The sequence below is a fragment of the Orcinus orca genome, chromosome 2 (assembly GCF_937001465.1).
Source record: "Orcinus orca chromosome 2, mOrcOrc1.1, whole genome shotgun sequence".
Classification (NCBI taxonomy): Eukaryota; Metazoa; Chordata; class Mammalia; order Artiodactyla; family Delphinidae; genus Orcinus; species Orcinus orca.
Genome location: NC_064560.1, coordinates 92,213,112 through 92,234,676, shown reverse-complemented (window position 1 = coordinate 92,234,676; position 21,565 = coordinate 92,213,112). Strand labels below are relative to the sequence as shown.

At 52.0% G+C, this 21,565-nt stretch overlaps 1 protein-coding gene across 1 annotated transcript in view; it reads left to right on the top strand.

Moving 5' to 3' along the window:
- SMAD6 (SMAD family member 6) overlaps nucleotides 1-21,565 on the top strand; it is a 75,362-nt gene that overhangs the window by 6,006 nt on the left and 47,791 nt on the right. Inside the window, exons 2-3 of the mRNA XM_004276223.3 lie at nucleotides 3,571-3,627; nucleotides 7,489-7,566. Of these exons, the coding sequence (XP_004276271.1) occupies nucleotides 3,571-3,627; nucleotides 7,489-7,566 (135 nt within the window). The remainder of the gene's footprint in view (nucleotides 1-3,570; nucleotides 3,628-7,488; nucleotides 7,567-21,565) is intronic.

Below are 21,565 nucleotides of genomic sequence, written 5' to 3'. Positions count from 1 at the left end.
TAAGGGTTCTCCCCTTAAAGTTTAGAGAACGTAAGTTATTATTTAGAAATCAACACAACTTTTCTAAGTACTGAGATAGCTTCTAAGACGGGAGTGTGGACAGAGGGCCTGGAGGCAGCCTACACTTTCTCTTCGGACCTTTTGTCCCACCTGAGTTCATGTCCTGGGGCTCCATCCTCCCAGATCTGTGGAGGGAGGGTGGATGTGTTGGAGGGAGGCCGAGGTGCCAGTTAAAGCTTCCTCAGTGTTGTTCATAGCAGCGTTATTCCTGAGAGCCAAAAGGGGGAAACAGTCCGAGTGTCCATTAGCTGACAGATGGATAAACAAAATGTGTGCTATAGTCACCCAGTGGAATACCATTCAGCCATAAACAAGAATGAAGTACGATAGAAGTGACAGCATAGAAGAGCCTGGAAACCAGTATGCTAAGTGAAAGAAGCCAGACACAAAAGGCCTTCTGCTGTAGGGATCCATTTGTGTGAAACGCCCAGAGTAGGCAAGCCCGCGAGGAGAGTCAGCAGATTTGTGGTTGCCTGAGGTTTGGGAATTGGGGCAATAGGGACTGACTGTGAATGGGGCAGGGTTCCTTTTGGGGTGATGAAAATGTTCTGTAATTAGTTGGTGGTATTGGTCTCACAACTCTGAATGTACTAAGAACCACTGAATTGTATATTTTAAAAGAGTAGATCTTAGGGTATGTGAATGATAACTCTGTTGTTTTTTTTAAAAAGTAACTTGCTGTTGGTCCTGAACTGGCCTCCCCCTTTGTTCAGCTGAAGAAGGATAACATCTCCTGCCTCCCTGTGTGGCCTTGGGTGGGCCCTTTACCTCCCTCCACCCCACTTGCCCCATCAGTTAAAATAAGGAATTGAGTTGGGGGGGACCTCTGACATTCTAAATCCCCGTGTCTTGGGGTGCAGTCTCTTTTTTACTTGCCTAGGATGGAAGTTAGTGATGTGCTTCCAATCTCTGTGCAGATCGTTTTGCTGGAACGAAGGGGGGTGTGGGTGCTGGTAGAGTCCCTCCTGACAACTTTGCAGTTCCTCACTGGCGGGTGTGTCTGATGTCCCAAGTCTGTAGATTTGCTTTCTGTCTCACTCATGCATTAGAGCCCCCAGCCCAGGTGTGGGCATGGGTGGTGGGTGTCACTCAAGGCCCAGACGGCTCCTGTGAGGGGGATCTTCATGAGCTTCCCGCCCCCGTCCCCCCCCCCGCCCCCCCTTTACAGGTCCCAGGTAAGCAGCCCCAGGCAGAGATGCTGGGGTTGATTACAGTGGCTTGACTCCAGCTTCCACAGCCCATTGCTGCCAGGTTTCACTTTGGGGGACAGATCTGGGGGCAGATGTCCAGAGCTCCCTACTATGTATGGCCTGGGCCTCAGCCAATTAGATGTTTGCAAGAGGAACCCGGACACAGGAGTTGCAGACCTTCTGATAAGTTAGTGGGGTAGTGGAAAGGACATGAGGCTGGGGGTCAGGATACCTGGCCTCTGGTTCTGCCTCTACACCAGCTCCCTGTCTGGCCCTCAAGGAGTCACTTCTACTCTTCAGGCCTCAGTCTTCTCCTCTGTACAGTGGGAGCATTGGCTTCAATTCTCTTTCCCTGTGGAGCGCTAGCCCTACCTGTATTTTGCCTCTTGTCCTGAGAGTCTGGTCTGTAGCCCCTCCAAGACTGGTGGATAAGGGGGCTCCTACTGAAGGCAAATAGCCCCCCTCCTTGAGTCTTGTTTGAGGTCTCCTTTGGGTCACCCTTTTGGCCCCATAGGTCCTCTTTCCCCACACTTTCGTCCACTGATGCCCCCAACTTTACCATTATCCTTGTCACCATTGTCTTTGTCCACATCTGTTTACTGAACACTTTCTGTGCATATGATGTACCAGACCCAGCTGGGATGAAGGGGTAGAAGATAGGGTGCCTCTTGACTGCCTGTCTCATTGGGGTGTAGAGCAGAGTCAGGCCTGGGCTCAAAGCCCAGCTCCACCATGATTGGCTGGGGAACAGTGGGCAAGTCAGTCTTCTCATCTGTGAAATGGGAATGATAATGGTCATCTTATTTATTTTTAAGAAAGGAGAAAATGAAAATAGGCACCCAATGAGCATGATTAACCACTCTGTACCTAAGGTCCAAAAGAATAAAATACAATGAATGAAATTGAAAGGTCCCAGCACAGAGAGAGACACAGGGTACACATTCAGCAAATGTTTGCTTCGCTCCCAGTGGCTAATCCATGATTCATTTTCCTTCTCCCTAACTCCAGTCCACAAAAGATTCCCTGTTTTTAGACTGCAGCGCCTTCACTTTGTTGAAGTCATTTCTAGCTGGAAAAGCCGGGGTGGGGAAGAGGTGAAGCTGCCTGCTCCTGCGACTAATTGTGCCTTATTATAATTGTGCAAAACACTTATTACCCCTTGTGTCATTCCTGATACCTGCCTAATAATAGTTATTACCACTTTACTACCACTGAGAGTTTGTTTTAGTTTGCGATTTGATGGCCTTTAGTTTCTTTTAAGGAAAATGAAGGGTCATTTCATTCGTGCAAATTGTTACTTAGTTAAGCAAATTGTTACTTCCCAGAAAGCAAGAGGCCTAAGGAATTCTTCTGAAGACAAAGTATATGTTTTTAAGGACAAGTATTTTAGGCAAATGAAAGGAAACCCAAAGAAAAATACCATAGACAATAAAGAATCGCAGAGGGTCTGATCTGGAAGGCCACGGAGATTGTGTGTACCACCCCTTCTCTTTACAGAGGGGGAGACTGAGGCCAAGAGCTGGCAGTGACTGGTTTAAGGTCTCCCATCGGGGGAGCTGGATTTGGCTTCCTGGGTTCCAACCAGTCATGTCCTCCTCCTTGCCCTGAAGGTCATTTGCTCTAATGTAGTTTGTTTGAAAGGGAGCTCCTCTGTCTATGTGGGCCTCTGCAGTCAGTCAGTTCTGACTAGAGTTGCCAAACTTAGCAAAGAAAATTACAGAATTCCCTGTTAAGTTTGAATTTCAGGTAAACAGCACATAATATTTTAGTATAAGTATGTCCCAGATATTGCAAGGGACATACTTATGCTAAAAGTTTATGCCATGTATATCCAAAATTCAACTTTAACCAAGCATCCTGTATTTTAACAGGCCACCTTAGCTTTGACTTTCCCTGTACCCCTGTTTCTCTCATTGTAATAACAATAGTTACTGTTTGTGGAGGTATTTTTCTTCAGTACCAAGAGCTGTATTGAGCATTTTACATACATTATTTCCTTTAGCCCTCCTGGCAAACCTGGGAGGTCTCTATGATTATTGTCCCCATTTTAGAGCTGAGGAAACAGGCTCAGAGAGGTGAGGTAACTTGCCTGAGGTCACACAGCCAAAGGTGACAGAGCAGGGATTGAGCCCAGGTCTGTACCCCAAGTTTGTGGCTTTCCCTGTTGGCCAGTGCTGTTCCAGGGGACTGGGGCAGCAGAGGTGCTGGGTTCCTGGGAGCTGGGTTTATTATTTGAGGAAACCAATAATCAAAAGCAGGTAGAACCCCCATGTGTGAACTCTCCCATCCCAGCAGTGACATGTTGTCTCCTGTCTTCCAGAATCACCACCACCCCCCTACTCTCGGCTGTCTCCTCGCGACGAGTACAAGCCACTGGGTAAGTGTGTCCTCCTTCTGACCTTTGGGGAGGTGCCTCCTTCCCAGGCTCCCACAGGGCCCTGCCTCAGTGCTGAAGGGCCAGAGAAGGAGGGGAGGGAGGGATCACCAGCCTGGTTGCCTTTGAAATGGGGTGGGTGAAGTTTTACAAACACAACCCCGGTTGGGCCAGAGCCGACCCAGCCTTTGCAGTGCCTTTGCAGCGAGCTATTTACGTCTTGAAATTCCTCGCTCATCATTAACCTCTCTGTGACCTTTAACCATGGGCCTGTGGGAGACGAATGGGTTTCAGCTTCAACATCTTGTTGATGCTGGTGGGTTGATGTTTCCGTCTCTTTTCCTCTCCTTCCCTCCCAGCCTTACGTGGTTCTCCTTTGGTGTGTATTAATTAGCACTATGACAGATAGGCTGAGCACGGTCACTGTTGAGACGAGCTATATGTTTCCCCCCCTTCTTTTAAGCCAAGAAGTTCACCTGGGCAGAAACAACAGCTGGAACGTTTAGAAAGCAAGTGTCTTGGTACACCAAGCCCCTGGCATGGAGGGTACCCCTCAGTGGTAGTGTCATTGTGGGCAGGGCCCATTCAGAGGTAGAACGTGTTTTCTGTAAAGCCTTGGGGCTAAATGAGCAGCCCGTACGCTGGGGTAGATGCATGTGGTTTTAAAAGTAGAAATGGCTCATTTCCTGGCCCTCCTGGTTCCTCCAGTGGAGAATCCCAGTGGTGGGGTGAGTATGGCCTGAATAGTACCGGGAGAGTGACTTTGTGACCGTGGGCAGCTGCCGTGGGCCTCGAGCTTTAAATGTCAGATGGCGTGGCACTGATGCTGACACATTCCACCAGTGACCACAAAAAGTGGGTTTTGTTTTGTTTTTGGTAAAGGCCTCTTCCCGGTAGCGTGTGTCAGCATCATCTGGGAGGTCACTTCTAAGTGTCATAAACTCTGAGGCATCCAGTCCAGTTTTCCTTCCAGGCCCTCCTGTGGAGACAGGAGTGCCCACCGGGTCCCTTCAGGAGTTTGTCCTTCTCAGTCTAGGAGGACAGAGGCTGTCCCATGACGGTGTATGAGTCAGTGGCTTAACGATGGCAACTTCCTCATTGTTTTTCCTGAAGTACGGTCATACCGTGGATGGAGGAGCTTCATTTAGTTCTCCGGGGAACTGGAGTGATCATCTGGTGGGACCCTGTCACTTTGTAGACAAGGAATCAGGCCGAAGGTCAGGGAGAACCGCCCAGCTCATGAGCATTGGGGCTGAGGCGGAAACCCAGAGCAGCCCCTGTTCAGCTCAGCGGTTCCCCATCCTTGCCTCCCAGGCCCGTCTCAGCATTTTTCTTTTTTTTTCTTTTTTGCGGTACGCGGGCATCTCACTGCTGTGGCCTCTCCCGTTGCGGAGCACAGGCTCCGGACGCGCAGGCTCAGTGGCCATGGCTCACAGGCCCAGCCTCTCCGCAGCATGTGGGATCCTCCCGGACCGGGGCACGAACCCGTGTCCCTTGCATCGGCAGGCGGACTCTCAACCACTGCGCCACCAGGGAAGCCCAGCATTTTTTAAGTTAACATAATTGCACTAGTCGCTTAGAAGATCCCTCATTCTAGTAGAGGAAAAGGAAAACCCTCAAACATTCTTAGTAAGTGTAGCACCTGAGCTTGAATGTCAAGGATCATTGCCCCAAGGAATCGTGGGTCAGCCGGTGATAAAGCCACAGAAATCAGGACTCCATCCAGCGGGGCAAAGTGACCATTTGGAAACCAGCAGGTGTCCCGGTTATTTTACAAATGGGACAACTGCGACGGAGAAAGAGGAAGTGACACTTGCTGGTGGTCATACAGCTCAAGGGTCCAAAAACGACAGGCCACCATTTGTTTTTGTGTGGCTCTTGAGCTAAGAGTGGTTTTTACTTTTTAAAACGGTTAAGAAAAAAAAAAAAAAAACACCAGAAGCATGTCTTTTGTGACATGTGAAAACTATATGAAATTCAAATTTCAGAGTCCATAACAAAGTTCTGCTGGAACCCAGCTGTATTGTCTGTGGCCGCTTCCGCAGGACAGCAGCAGAGGTGGATAGTTGGGATGGAGATTGTAGAGCTCACAAAGCTGAAAATATTCACTACGGGGCCCTTTGCAGGCAAAGCTGGTGACCCCTGATTTTGCTGAGTAAGAGTGGAAGCGGGACTCGAACCTGGGGCTCCGGCTTCCAGATGAGGTTCTTCCTTGGGGCTCGAGCAGTGACCAAGGTTGGAGTGTTCTTTTTCTACAGCAGCCTCGTAGGGCCTCACTAGAAGCACTAGACGTGAACCTTTGGAGAGTGCATGGCAGGGACTTATAGCTGCGAAGGATGGAAAACACCCATCACCCCCACTCCTGGAACGTTCATCAAGCTGTCTGTGTTGGCTCCACAGCGGTTCACTAAGAAACAGGGTTCAGCCTGGGGTGTTGCTACTTTGGACAATAAGTGGCAGCAAGACTTGGGGCCTGAACACTTGGGGAAGATTAGGTCTGAAAAGCAAAGAGGTTCCCACTTAAGCACGGAGGTTATTATCATCTTTTAAAGAGATTTTCCATCTGTCCCTATTTTCCTCCAAACACATTTGACCAGCAGATAACTTTTTCAGGCCCCGATAAATAGCCCGAGTTATTTTTTGTATTATTTTCTTTTCCTTGCATTGTTAGTTTTTCATAAACAAAAAGTCATTTCACTTCTAAGCCACTGTGATCACATAAAACCAAAAAAACAAAATAAAACCCGGAACACCCGGTCAGCATCTGGCAAGTGGGAGACGAGAAAGAAAGAAAAAGAAAAAGGCCAAATTGTTTAAGGTTTCATCTTCCCGCTCCCCAGGCCACGTGGTAGAAGGAAAAAATTCCTACAGGATCGAATGGAATTCTAGCTAGCTAGGGCCTAGGCTAACGGTTTTTGTGCCAGGCTTCCCCAGCTTGGAGTGGCTCTCCTGAGCCAGGTGGGACCAGCCGAGCCACATCTGGGTTGTGCTGGGTGAGAAGATGAAAGATACTACAAGCCTCACAGAAAGAACATGCCTTCCATCTCCTGGACAGACCTGTCCCTTAACGGGGACAGCACCCCGTTACTGGTAGCGGAGGCAGAGGCCCAGGAAAAACTTTCCAAGTCGGCCTGCCCCCCAAGGCATCCGCTTGTCCCACTAATAGCTCAGCGTTCAAGAGAAAACGTGCAAAAGAATTTCCCTTCCCCATCTAAGTGCACTGCAGACAGGGGAAAACAAATAGCGCACGCCATGTGAGGTACTTAAAACTATTTAAACAACAATGAACGCCTTGGAAAAAAAAAAAGAAAAGAAAAAAATAGTCTAGACATTGAAAGTTGCTCTGGGAGTGGGTTTGGATGTGAGGGTGGGGGAGGCGAGAGAGAAAAAATTTAATCTGGGAGCAAATGCTTGAGCCCTTAATTAGAGGGGCGTAAGCGGGACAGAGTGAGGATGGCTGGTAACTTGTTAAAACAGAGTTTCCCCAGCTCCAGAGGGAGGAAGGAAGGAAGGAAGGAAGCAAGAAGGAACAACTTCAAGAATTTTAATGGTTGTAATTAAGTACAGCAGCTATGAATTGTTTAGGGGCTTAATTTAACCTTACCCAAGAAGGCTCCAAGTTACTACTTGCTCGGTCCCCTGAACTTGGGTTATTTCTGTGGCCAGAGCAATTGAAACTTCTTCAGGTGCCAGGGCTGCAGCAGCCAGCATTTTCCAGAAGGGTTCCAGGGTTGGCTGGCCTGGTCTCGTGCGATCTTGGGGCGGGGAGTGGCAGAAGAAAGTTGTGGGGGACATGCTGCCTTGAGAAAGACGAGAGGAACCCCCCACAGCCAACTTAAGTTCTCTTTCTCTTTCCTCCTGTAGATCTGTCTGATTCCACATTGTCTTACACTGAAACGGAGGCCACCAACTCCCTCATCACGGCTCCGGGTGAATTCTCAGGTTGGCATTTCTTTTTTCCCTGCATGTTGCCATTGTGTTGAACTTTATAGGAGGGGGACAAGTGGCAGGGGCCTGACGGAGGTCTTGTTGATGTCCCCCCTCCTTTTCTTTTCCCTGGGCCTCCCACCCCTCGAGGAGAAGACTGCCAGGGTCTTCATCACAGGTGTTCTTGGGGTTAAGAACAATCTGTATGAATGAGGCCTAAGGATGAGAACTTTTCAAGTGCCTGGCAATCCATGCTCTGACCAGTTTTCTCTTGTGGACATGATAAAAACCCAGCCCAGTTCTCCATCCCGATTTTGCGAGGGATCCTCTCCCCAAGCTGGCTGAGAGGCAGCAAAATGGACGTGTTTGTTTACGTTTGTCTTCTTGGGTTTCTCCTTCTGTCCCTGCTCTGGGGAAGGACCGATGCGCAGGGTCAGAAGAGGGGGAAATGGAGTGGGTAGAACGATCATGGGGGAGAGTCTAGCAAGCGAGGAGTTTTCCAGAGGCTGGTGGTTTCCGTGTCTCTCCCTGAGCACTGGGTGCTGGGCTAGGAAGCAGAGAGAACCCTGATTTGGAGCCTCCCCTACTTCCCACATTTAAGACTTGGCAATAGGGACCCTCACGTTCTGGGGAACACCTGAATCAAGCTTTCCTTGAGAAATGCCATGTTGGTGGTGACCCGGGGGGCTTCGAGGGCCAGGAGGGGCTCAAGTGCTGAGATCTGTGGGGTCTTTTGGGAGCATGGCGGGTAGGGTGCGCTGTGAGGACAGCTGGGGCTTGTGGCCTGGCTCTGTGCTGCGTTGGGTGACAGCCGCTCGGGCGGGAGATGCTTCCCCAGCAGCCTGTGTTGGCTGCTTTGAGAAGGCCTGTGTTTGCCTGCATCTGAGCCGTCCTCCCCGGACCCCACACCCTGTCATAATGGCAACAACAGTCATTGTAGCTATCTACTGAGTGTTTACTTTGGGCCACATCCTATACTCGGGCCCCTTGAGAAGCATCATCTCAGAAGAGCAGTAAAGTGACTTGCCCAGGGTCGCGTAGGAGCAGAGCCATTTGCCACTATGTCACTGTGCTTCTGACCACTGTTCTGTCCCCCACTTCTCTGCAAGGGCTGGATGTACCTCCAGTGAACTTATTTCGCATGAAGCTCTGTCATTCCTGCCATACTCTTCCCACGCCTCTACGGGTGTCACAGTGTTGGCTGCTCAGTGCTGCCTGTCCAGTCCCCGTGTCCAGAGCCCTTCCCCATCCGTTCCATGTTCCATCACAGCCGTGGGAGATCACAAGAGTACGTCTGTTTCGAAGATAGAGAAACTAGAAACCAGAGCAGGAAGTGACTTGCCCAGGGGTACAGTAGAGCTTATGGCGCAGCTGGTACTGGGGTCTAGGGCTTCTGGGTCCCACTTGCCTTCTGGTCTCTGGTGGCCCCTCTCATTGGCCCACTTTGTTTTCATCCCCGCCTTTTGGCCTTACTTGTTAAAACGTCTTTCCCTGAAAGACCCAACCAGATGAACGCAAGAAGTGGACGTTTTAATCCATTCTTCTTCCTCTGTGCCTACGTGGTTGGAAGCCACATACAATTTTGAAGCAAGAGGCTTAAAAGTATTTCTGAATGCAAGATTCCATGTCCCTGCCAACCGTCAGAGTGTATTTAACTTAGACGGATTGCGCTGGCGTTGGTTGTATGGACAGATGGGTAGTTTTTCATCATCTCTTCCCCTCATTGTTAATGGCGGAAACTGCCGTGTGTGGAGGTGCCTTACGGGTTCATGGTGTGTCCTCAGATGTGATCTCTGTCATCCCAGAGCTGGCCTGGTGTGTGACACAGGCTGGAGAGAGCAGACCCCAGAGCACCTGCAGGAGGCCCCTCCCTACCTCCGGTTCCCAGGAGAGAGCACCCTCTGGAGGCTGGAAGGTCTCCGGAGACCCTGAGGCCATTAGGTTGGGCTGCCTTCGGGGCCCAGTGGGCCTGTGTTTGGGATTCCCATGCAGCTATCCCAGAGCGACCTTTGGTGCTGACTGGTGAGAAGGCCCTGTTGTGATGCTCTTTACCGTGGATGAGGATTGCGTGGCTCTCATGAGAAAATCTGGCCTCCATTGCCTTGGGATTCTAAGGGACTGAAGGAACTGGGGAGGAAGTTTGGGATTTCCTTTTGGGGGTTGATTGGTCTGGGTTGCAGGTGGTCTTGGTAGGCGTTCCCCATTGTAGTCATCCAGGCCCCTCCCGGGGATGGTGTGGGTCTCCTCCCACTCTGCGGGCTCACAGTTCAGCTTTTCTAGCTTACTTGTGCCGTGGGGATCCGAGGACCGATGGGTTGGCCCTGCCCCTGCCTCCTGGATGCGTGTAGAGCTGGGGCTGTGGGTGGCTGTTACCTTGGAGGACAGGCTCAGGGAGGGAGGCCCTGCAGGGTGAGAAGAAGGCCCAGAGGGGTCTCAGTGGATGGTGAAGCAAGACTCATCCTGCAAAGATGGGAGGCAGGGCAGGAGGTGAGGTCAGAAAGCTGAGGAGCACAGGCAGGTAGAATGCGTTGGGACAGACCAGGCGTTTGATGCTCAAGGACAGATGGTAAGGATGCTGATGCTGACGTTTATTTATTTAACGTTGACATTCACTACTTAGCACTTTGCTGACTGCTGGTCATTCTTCATCTCGCTGACTCCTTTTCACAACCCAGCGAGACACATTTGATTCCCCCTGTTTCAGAGGTGAGGAAACCGAGGCTCATGGCCAGGCCAGCTGCCCAGATTCCCAAACTGTAAGTGGCAGGCTTGGGGTGGGAGACTGAGCGGTGTGACTGCGCAGCCTTCCACAGCAAGGATCCCCATCCTTCTCCCTGAGCCACACCTGGCCAGGTGGAGTGATCAAAAGGAGGCCAGGGACAGCCTGTCCTGATTGAAGTACTAGGGACAGGGCTGGGGCCTGGCTAGAGGCACAGGGCCCTGTGCTTCTCCGTGTCCCCACCGGGTGAAGCTTGCCCACCACCCGGAGACCACCCGCAGCCCCCTCTGTCTCCCTGCATCCTGGAGGGTGGGGGGTGGGCAGCGCTGTCCCTGAGAGCCTGGCCTCTCTCAGCGTCTTGGGATGGGTGTTGCTGGAGCAGGGTGTCTGCAGCTCCGGGACGGAGGCTGCCCTTGTTTGTCTTGCACAATGACAATCCCAGCACCCGACCTGAGGCTGGCTATTTTTATCCAGCGCCAAGGTCTCTGCTTCACTTTCTCGTCCTGTTGCTGAGGCCACTTTAGGGGAAATGGGGGGATTTTGAGGCTTAGTCACAGCCAGGGCAGTTGAGGAGGCATCGGTGGGCAGGGTGGGGGGCAGCAGGACAGGAGGCTGTCTTGTTTCAGCCTTCTGATGAATGCTTGACACCCTCTCATCTGATCTCTGCGTCGGCTCCAAATGTCGATACGTGATCCCCACTAAACAGACAAGAAAACTGAAGCTCAGGGTGGCAAGTGACTTCACCAAGATCACCCAGTAGGGGGCCAGAACATGGAGCTTCCACTAAGTAAAGACCCTTACACCTGGAGTCTTCAGTGGGATTTGGAAAAATTGAAAGCCTAGAAGTCCCCTTTTGGGGTGCCTTCACTTCAGGTCCTCGACACTCTGGTTTCCTTGCCTAACTGCTGCCCCTTGACTGTCTAAGGGGCATCCTCTTCCTCTCTGCAACATCTCCAACCGACCCCCCCCCCCGATTCCCTTTATTTCGATTTAGTTTGCGGAGGAAAGCAAGATTAGCTGGTTAAATTCATACTAAGGTGTGAGTGGCTGGTGGGCAACTCTTCTTGGCAAATTAAAAGCAGGATATGCGATAATTCAAAGAAATTGCAGGATCAAGGGCCACGTGGGAACGACCTCTCTGAGGGCTGGGTTCTCTTGGCTCCAGCCTAGAAGAGAATGAGCGTGACACAAGGAGCTTTTTGCCCTGGATGAGGTAGGAGGAGCTAGGCCAGGCTCAGTGCTGGGTGCTGAGTGAGCTCTGGGAGTTGACCAGGGCCCAAGGTGATGGGCTGCATTTAGAAGCCAGGCCTGCCTGACTCCAGTGCTGTGGGGCTGGAGCGTAGAGCACTGGGCAGACTTCTGTAGGAACCAGTAACTCCCCTCTAGTATCCTATTCTAGTGCCTATTGGATAACCATTCAAGTGCTTTATTAAGTACCCACTGTATGCAAGACATGGTGTAAGCTGCCTGTCATGGGGACCAGACAGTCCCTTTGTTTGACTTTGGTTGTGTGTACCAGTATCTCAGTCCTTGGAGCAGGCTGGTTTCTTTAGAGTGTCAGTGAGGGCGAGCCCCTCACTTTGAAGAGAAGGCCGGGGAGGAAAAGGAGCTACTCAGGACAGTGTGGAGAGTTGGGGGCTCAGCTGGATGTGGGTATCTTTCCTCCACCAGCCAAACTCTAAGCTCCTCAAGGGCACAGATCATTCTCCAGGATTCGTGCATTCTGTAGATTGGCAGAGTTTGGGAACAGAGGCTCAGAGAGGTTAGGAGGGCGTCTGAGGGCCGCACAGCAAGCATAGGAGGTGGAGCCAGGCCATAACCTAGATGGGTCCATGCTGCCCACCCACCCGCCACCTTTCCTCTCAGTGGTCCCTGAGGAGGTTCCCCTTTGTGGTCAGTGCTGTCTGATGTGTGTCAGTGCTCACAGAAGCCAGGAGAGGAGTGAGTTAGCGCAGTATCATTTCCTGCTGCTTCCCGATTCTAGGACCCAAGCTTGCTCGCCTCAGAGGCCCTGGTCCAGAACGACCCTAGAGCTCCTCATTCTCCGAGGTCCTCAATTCAGCTCCCTCAGTGTGTGCTGAGCCTCTCTAGCAAGGTGGGCTGAAGAGCATGGGCTGCGCACCTTTGGGCCCTGGGTTCAAGTCCCGGCTCTGCCATTTCCTAATTGTGGGGCTTTGGGGCAGCCGCTTAACCACTCCCACCCTTGGTTTTCTCACCTGTAAAATGAGGATGAAAATAACAATGTGTCACCTTATGGTGAGAGTGAAATGATGCCAAGTGAATCAGCCACGGCTTGGCACACATGTGGTAGGTGTGGCCATTATGGTGTGCCAGGCACTGTGCTTGGGCTGGAAGCGCAGAGATAAAAATTACATCATCTCTGCCCTCAAGGTACTCACAGACAGGTGAAGACACAAATAGTAATAATGAGAAGTGGAATAAGAGGCAGTAAAGAGAAAGAAGGGCATACTGACTCTTGGTATGGTGGGGAGGTGACCCAGGAAGACTCCCTGGAGGAGGTGATATCCAATTGGGTATTATAGAATGAATAGGAATCTACCAAAGAGGCAAGGTTTGGGGGGTGGGAGATGCGGTCCACGTAGAAGGAAAGCAAGTGCAGAGGCCTGGAAGTGTGAAAACAGCCTGATATTGAGAAACCAAAGGAGGGTAGAGGGGTTGGGAAGCAAGGTACCTGACGTTAGTGGGAGACGAGGCATGAGGAGGCCAAGGCCTGGGTAATAAAAAACTTTCTGCTATAATATACAGAGTACACAAGTAAGTGTCCAGCTTGGTGAATTTTTACCAACTGATCGCACCTGGGTGACAGGCAGGTCCCGGATAACATTGCTGTCACGTGACTGTGCTCAGTCCCAACATGTGGCAGTGCTCACAGCCTGTGGGTCTAGGGGTGCCGCGTGTTGAGTGAGTGGTTTAGAAGAGAGAGTGGGAGGGCAGGGGGATTGAGTTTTAGCTGAAAAGAGGGTTCCATTTGGCTTTGGAGAGCAGGAAGGATGTTTTACCTGGAGTTTGGGGCAGATGGTGCCCTGACACTACTCACCTTGAACCTAGGTAGGTCCCCATGGTTTAAGAGGTGGTCTTGGGTGTGACCCACTCCTGCTCTGCCTACCCACTGGGTCAGGCTCCAGCTTGGAAATTTGTGGATGGGTTGCAGGACTAACGCTGGGCTCTTGGGACCAGCTTACCATTTCCAATTCCGAAATAGCCCCAGACTCCTTGCCTCCTCTTGGGGCGGGGGTGGGGAGAGGGCACACTCACCTCTGCTCTGGTTCCTTGCATCATATCTCTGCCGTGTGTTTTTGTTTTTGTTTTAGCTTTGGTCAACAAAAGAAAAAAAAAACCTTCTTCCCTCCCTAAAACCTCCCAGGTATATCACAGGGGACCTGTTCTTCCTGGGCTGGTTTTTTGGAGCTGGAGGAGAGGTAGTGAGGGGGTCAAAGGCAGGAATGACAGAGGACCAGGCATTTGTGGAGGAGGCCTGGCCAACTTGGTTTGCCAAGAAGCACGTAGGGTGGTGAGCAGTGCACCTATGTGGGTTCCAGGCTTGGCCTTGCCCTTTACCCTATGGTGTGACCTCAGGTAAGCTCCTCACTCCCTAGTCTCAGTTTGCTCAGCTGTACATTGGGGCCATTGGGCCACCGATCTCAGGGGCCCCTTGATGCTTATGTGTTCCAGGCGGAGGGTACCAGCTCCTAGGCCTTGAGGGGTTGTACAGAGAGCTGGGGCTTTTGGCCTGCGGCATCTTAGCTTCTCATCATTGTCTCAGAGCCAAACTACAGCCTGGGACAAGGCCATGCAGAGGGAGGGGGGTTGGTGTACTGCCCCCTACCCCGGCAGCCCTGGTCCCAGAGTATGAAAACTTGGGGACTAGAGTGAGGGTACACTTAACCCATGACAATCCAAGGCCCAGAGAAGGCGACTGATTCACCAGAGATCACACAGCTTTTACATCCTCCAGGGTCCCTGACAAAGGATCCCAGGGCTGGTGTGTTTTCTGACCGTAGGCTTTGGGGTGACAAGTCAGTGTACTGAACATGTATTAAGAGCCTACTGCATGCCAGTGCAGCTGCTACAAAGTGAAGAAAGCCAGGACCTTCCCCTTTAGGAGCTGATAGTCTAGGAGGAGAGGTAGACAACAAGCAAAGAATGGTGAATGATTTTGCTGAGTGCTGTGGAGATGTGGGCAAGCCTTAGCACCAGCACAGAAACAAGAGCAGGGGACTCTGTTGGGGTGGGAATGAGGTGTTCAGGGAAAGCTTCAAGGAGAAAGTGATTCTGAGTTGGGTTTTGTAGGGTGACTAGGAGTTCACCAGGAGGACAACAGGATATAGATGGCCTGTCGGATAGAAGGAATGAATAGCTTGTACAGAAGCAGAGAGGTATGCAAATAGCACTGTGTGTTGTGAGTTTATTTGTGGCTAGAAGGTTAATACGTGAGAGATGGAGAATAGGGTAAGATGAATCCAGAGATGTCCTAAATCTGGAGGAATGGACTGGAACCGAGAGGTAGTGGATACTGGGCCCAGAGGACCTCTGGGATATACTTGGTACTGAAGGGGCTCTGGACCTTGCCTAGCATCCAGCACAGGGCCTAGCCAATAGCCGGAGGTCATCGTGGGATAAATAAATGAATGAATGGATTTTTGCCTGGGACAAAGAGATCTAGAAAAGAGGGAGAACACATAAAAATAAAGACAGATCATAACACATTTAATAATCAGATTTATGAATCCTCCCAACAACTCTATGAAGTCGCCACTTTTATTAGCCAAATTAAAGGAGAAGTAACTGTGGCTCAGAGAGTTTAAGTAACTTCCTAATGTCTCCCAGCTAGAAAGCGGTGAAACTGGGATCAGACCCAGGCAGTCTGGCCCCTGTTGGGTTCCTCAGGGTCTGGCGAGGTACCCTCTCTGCCCCCTGGAAGATACAGTACTCCAATGATTCTTGCTCTTCTTTTGTGGGGGCTTTTGTGTTCCTGGGTCCCCAAGATTCGCCATGAACAACTGTCACCGGGTCCTAGAGAGACTCTGCTGGTCGGATGGTTGCTGGATGAATACATGAGTAAATCAGTGAGATGGTGGGTGGATGGGCTTCTGGGCTGAGGGGGAGCCCTGTGCCCATCCAGGGCTGTGTGCCTCTGAGCTGGAGGCAGATGGCCCCTACCCCTCACTCTGCCTTGGGCGGCCTGCATCACTGGGGGAACCGGCAGGTTTTCTGAGGAGACCTGAAATTCCAGCAAATGCACTTGGTTGCATCCAGCCTAATCACAACCATCTGTCTGCCGGGCCCCATGGCTCGCCCTCCTCCTGTCCCCACTGGCACGCTTTCCCTGGGTGTCTGTAACAATTGGGAGCTGCGCTCGAAAGTTTCCTTGTCAGGGTAGAGCACCTGTTGCCAAGAGCTCCTTCTTTGATGCAGAAAATATATCCCGAAGGTACTTTGTCAGATGTTTTTATATTAAACATTCTCCCTCCGTGGCCCTTGGCTGCCAAGGGAAGTGGAGATGCATCGCTTTTCCAGTTGCCTTTGTGGAAAGAATTCCTGGTGTTCACGGGCCCTTCCCCTATGCCCTCCCCTCCTCCCTCCACCCCCCCTCCCCCAGTCAGGGCCTGGCACCCCCAGCCTGAGAGGGTAAGGCCTGGGGGGCTGGCACCTCTGCAAAGCAGGGTCCGCCCTGGCCCGAGGGAGGGACGCTACCCTCACCCCGTGGTAGAAGTCTCTGGAAAAACAGAGGTCTCATGTCTGGAGCAGACATCAAAGGCACTGTCCCAGACTGCAAGGTGAATCATCGCCGAGGCTTTAATTGATCTTTAAAAGGAGAGGGGGGAACTCAGAGATAGGAGCCTGGAAGCCGTTTTCATCTGAGCCGTCCAGGGTAGCGCCAGCTCTGGACAGAGCAGGGAGGAGCTGGGCTGCCAGGCCTTCTGTGCCAGGTGGGGGGAGAAGGTGGAGAGGTGGGCTCCCGTCACACAGTCACACAGCCTGAAATCGGGAAGGGAAGGGGCAGAGCCGGGAGCTGCATGGCTCCTGAGCAGCCCGGGGAAGCAGCGAAGTTGGGGGAGGAGGCTTTGCTGGGGCAGACGTGGTGAGTGGGGTGTGTTGGGAGAGGGATGGGGGCAGAGTGCAGCTTCTCTGGCTCCAGCTCCAGCCTCTTGGGGTGAAATGGGGCACCCAGCAGGCTGTTCACGTCAGGGTGTGTGTGCCCAGCAAGTCCCAGACTGTGTCCCCCCCCCCCCAACATGCTACCCACATTCCCCAGCCCTCCTGTCCACCGCCTTACGTCCGGCACTGAGGGGACACGCTCCCCAGCCCCGTGTTAGGTCCCAGCCTTCCGCTCAGCAGCTGTGTGGTCTTCCGGAAACTGCACATCTGCTCTGGTCAAGTTCTGCCCTGCTGAGCCGAGGGATGTGCAGGGTCACTCCCAGAGCTACCCGCAGGGTTACAGCAAAAGAGGCGACGGTGTTTCCAAGACAAGGCTGCTCTCAGGGGGCAGACGTTGGGAATGGGGTTTGGCGGGCTTGGCTGTGAGGGCAGGGCCTGGGTCATCCCCACCTAGCACCCAGCTCAGGGCCTGGCATGCGGTAGATGCTGGGATTGTTTTGTGATTCACAGAAGGCCCGCCACCCCCCAAAGAGTTTAAAACAAAATGGAACAGATTTCACAGAGTGGCTCTGGTTTCTCCACATCCCCGGACCCTCAGCTCACGTTGTCTGTCTCGAGCCCAAGGAGACCCTATTTGGTTTGGGGGGAGCCTTGTTTCTGGGCCCTCTGCTGCTGTTTGACCTGGGAGAGGAGCCGAGGAGGGCAGGAGAGGGTCCAGGTGCTTGGGGAGACAGACCCCGTCTCCTCCAACCTGGCTGCCCAGCTGTGTCTTAGCTCCCTGCCCTCTTCCCTCTCAGGGCAAAGCCAGACAGAGCCCTGGGGGCTTCCTCTGAGTTGAAAGTTAGTGACACAGCTGGCCCGGGGGCCCAGGAGACCCGGGTCCCAGTCCTGGCTCAGTCCCACATCTCTTGGTGGTCTCAACCTGCTTCCACTCGCCTTCTTTATCTGTAAAATGGGTCATTTGGTCTCACTCATTGGTTCTCAACCCTCTTTGCACATTAGAGTCCCCTGAAGAGTTTTTACAAAGCTCAGGCCCCACTCTAGAAATGGTTGGGGGGAGACTGGGCATCAGGGTTTTAAAAATTCCCCAGGTGATTCTAATGTGCAACCAGGGCTAAGAACCGCAGATCCAAATGGACCTAGAAGGGATCTAGAGCATCTGGGCCATCTTCCCCTCAAGACAGGAGCCTTAGCTTGGTCACTTCTGGGATGGGCGTGTGGCATCTTAAAGCAGTTGGCTGCCCGGCTCTAGTCCCATCAGCTACCACTCGTGTTCTGGGGGTTAGTGGTGGGAGAGCACCAGTGAGGTCACGTCTGACCCTCCCTCTGAAAGTCACCAGGTGCCTACTCAGCACAGCCTGGTGAAGTGGGAGTTGTGACCTCCAGTTTTCAGGGAAGAAAACTGAGTCTGGGAGGTGGTTAAAGTGATGCTCAGAGACACTCAGCTAAAGGCAAGCGTCTGACCAGTGCCTCCATGAGAAGATTGCCGTTTTCATCTTGTGCAGGAAAGTGTGCTCTCTGTGGTTGCTCAGGAAAGCGGGGGACAGCCCCACCTGAGCCCTGAGTCCCTCTCCTTGCCCAGCTGCCTCCCTTGGGTCTGAACAGCTTTGCTAAAAAAATAAAATAAGCCACTTAGCCCTGCCCAGGTCTGCTTCTAGACCTTGGAGTAGGATGTGGAGTGAGGAATATGAATGACAGGGGATGCTCGTGAACTCAAGAGGGCAAGGGTGAAAAGCCCAGGCCTTGGAGCCAGACAGACCTGTGATTTCAATCACTTAGCCTCAGGCTTCCTGGTGGCTCAGTGATTAAGAATCCACCTGCCAATGCAGGGAACACAGGTTTGAACCCTGGTCCGGGAAGACCCCACGTGCCGCGGAGCAACTAAGCCGTGCGCCACAACTACTGAGCCTGCGTGCCTAGAGCCCGCAAGCCACAACTACTGACCCGTGTGCCACAGCTACTGAGCCCGCACGCCACAGCTACTGAAGACCGCACGCCTAGAGTCTGTGCTCCGCAACAAGAGAAGCCACCACAATGAGAAGCCCGCACACCGCAACGAAGGGTAGCCCCCGCTCGCCGCAGCTAGAGAAAGCCTGCACACAGCAACCAAGACCCAACACAGTCAAAAATAAATAAATAAATTTAAAAAAAAATTCACTCAGCCTCCCTTTTGCAGCCTTGCCTCACTCCACTTCTGACAAGTGGCCTGGGCATCCTCGTGGATGCCATGGAGATCCCATATGTACCATAGGTAGCTGAGGGACATTTAATTTTCTGTAAGCGGTAATTAAGTGAATTGGTAACCACGTATTAGCATGAGGGATAGGATTGTGTGAAGCGAATACCCAAGGAAGGTCCTTGCCAAGAAACTTAGAATCTAACTGGGAAGATTGGGGAAAAAACCGCTTCCTAGAGAGTCAGGGAAAGTGCTGTTTCCTAAGTGCATAGTGCGGGGCTGGGAGACAGCCGCTTTCCAGGGTGCCTGCAGGGCATGCTGGGAGAGGGGCTGGGTCAGGAGGCAGGGGGTGTGTCACCAGGAGGGGGAAAGGGCACCCCAGGGCCAGGGACATGCTGGGCAAAGGCAAGGCCATGTGATGATGCTTGCTCTGGGAAGGGGAGCAATCCTGGCAGGGCAGTAAGAAGTGAGGCCCAAGGGGAGGGCCTTGAATACCACTTCAAGGAAGGCCACACTTTTCTCTGGTGGGCCATGGCTGTACATCCCAGAAATACTTTTGATTGCTAGGTGCTTTAGAGAATAGGTTTGCATGGCACTATCTTGACTTGGAACACTGTTGACTAGTTTTCCTCTTTCTAGAGTTGGTATAAACAGAAGCATACACTGAGGGCTCTTCCTTTTTCTGTTTTCTTTTTTTATTGAGATATAATTGGCATATAGCATAGTATTAGTTTTAGGTGTACAAGGTAATGATTTGATACATGTGTGTGTATATATTGTGAAATGATTACCATATACATTTAGTTACCATCCATCACCTCACATAGTGACAAATGTTTTTTTTCTCGTGATGAGAACTTCGAAGATTACTCTTAGGAACTTGCAAATATGTAATACTGTAATGGTAACTACAGTCACCAGGCTGTACATTACATCTCCAGGACTTGCCTGTCTTAATACTGGAAGTCTGGACCTTTTGACCCCCTTCATCCACTCTTCCCCACCCCCACCTTTGGCAACCACCAATCCTGTGGGCTCTTCTTCAACATAGCAGATGTTGTGAGGCTCATCCCGTACTATCGTGAACATCTGTGATCACGCATTCATTGCCGGCTAATACTGTATGGGCACAGCCATGGTTCTCCTAGGCTAATGTATCCATTTTACTCCTGATGGCCACTTGGGCAGTTCCCAGTTTCTGGCTCCTACTGGTGATGTTACTAATAAATATTCTTGGACAAGCCTTTCTGTGGACATAAGGAGATGCTTCTCTTGGGTAATGTACCTGGAAGTGGCATTGCCGGGCTCTCCAGCAAACATGTGGTCAGCTTTATTCCATGCTTTACCAGACTGTTGTCCAAGACCATGACAGTCAGAAACACTTTTAAGGGGGTTTTGGTTCATCCCACCCATTTTACAGATGAGACCAGAGAGGGCCAGTGCCGGTCCTGGGCCCCACAGCTCCCAGGTGGCAGAGCCCGGTCCAGACCTGGGGTCTCCCCACTCCATGCCCAGGCCTCTGCCCACATGGAGGTGGGGCTCAGCCCACCACTCAGACATCTGACCTCATGTCCCATTCCCCACCTCCCCGCTTCCCCCCAGGCAGGATTCTAGGTCCATATCCTTTCTGAAGACCCTGGGCACTGCACTCTGGGAAAACAAAAAGGAAAAAAGAGTGAAAGGAAACCAAACATTGGAAAAGAAGTGTGTTTCCAATAAACTGGGCCTTTCACCAGTAGCCAAAACATTACATTCCTGTACCCCGGGAGCAGCCGGTCGGGTCTGCCTCTCCGGGCTGTAAATCTTGTGGGCGCTGGGTCGGGACTTTCGCCTCGTCCGGGGACACACAGACGGGCAGTGTCCTCGGGGGCTTTGGATCCCTGGGCTGGAGGGTTGGGGGACATGTCGCTTTTACAGTGGGCTGGCTTGGCCACTGCAGTGCCCCTGACAGCCGGGCAGCTGGGCCTTTCTGAGGGAGCAGTGTGTGAGTTACTGTAAGAGATTTTCCTCCCCTACCCGCCCCCTCCCTTACTTGGGTGCTTTGATGGGTTGGAGGTGTTTATAGGCTTGATTCATGACCGAGTTACCAGGGTTTTCCACGGAAATAACTTATTAAAGGGGCCGTGCACACAGCGACATTGAAGTCTGGAGAGGGGGCGCATCAAAGGCGCCCGTGGCCCGGAGCTCCAGACGCGCGCGCGCGGGCAAGGAGGGGCAGGGAGGGAGCGGACCTGGGCTTCGGGAAAAACACTTGGGCTAAAGCAAACACTCCCCAGACAAACCCAAATTCAGGTCCCTGGAAAAAAGTGGGGAGAAAGTGAAAGCCCCACATCCCAGAGCAGCCCTTCATCGGACCCTTTGGCCCAGATGTGGGGACACATGTGGGTGCCCGGCATGATACCCGGACTTTCTGCTGTCATGCCTGTACCTCCCCTTGGCCCAGGGCTGGTCCCTGGGAGGAAATGCCTTTTGCCAGGGATGGGTGGGGGAGAAGTTAGGGGTAGAGGGATTTTCTGGTTCTTCCCTTTCCCGATGGCGCTGGTGCCTCTCCTTTGATTTAATTATATCTGGTTTGTCCTTGTCAGTAAAATCCTTCCTTTTCCAGGAAGCCTTCGGGGATTACGTAGTCCAGAGTGGCTTCTCTCTTTTCTGAACTTTCAGTAGTTTTCATCTGTACACCACTCTCTTGCTGTGGGTTGATTTTGCACTGAGTCTGTCTGCTGTCCCCAGCCAGACTGTGAATGCCTTCTGGGCAGGGCCTGGGCCTGCCTCTGCCCCTTAGGGAAACTGGCGGTCCTGGTGCCTGGCATCGCACACCTCATGCAGGAGGACGTGGATTGAAGTCATTCCCTGCAACTCAGTCCTTGCTCTTCGACAATAATAATAACAATAACAGTAGGAGAAGTAATAATAACGGCTAAAATTTGAGTACTGCAAAACGTGTGTTTTTATTCCTTAAGCTCATTCAGTCCCAATAAGGCAGGTTCTATTATTACTTG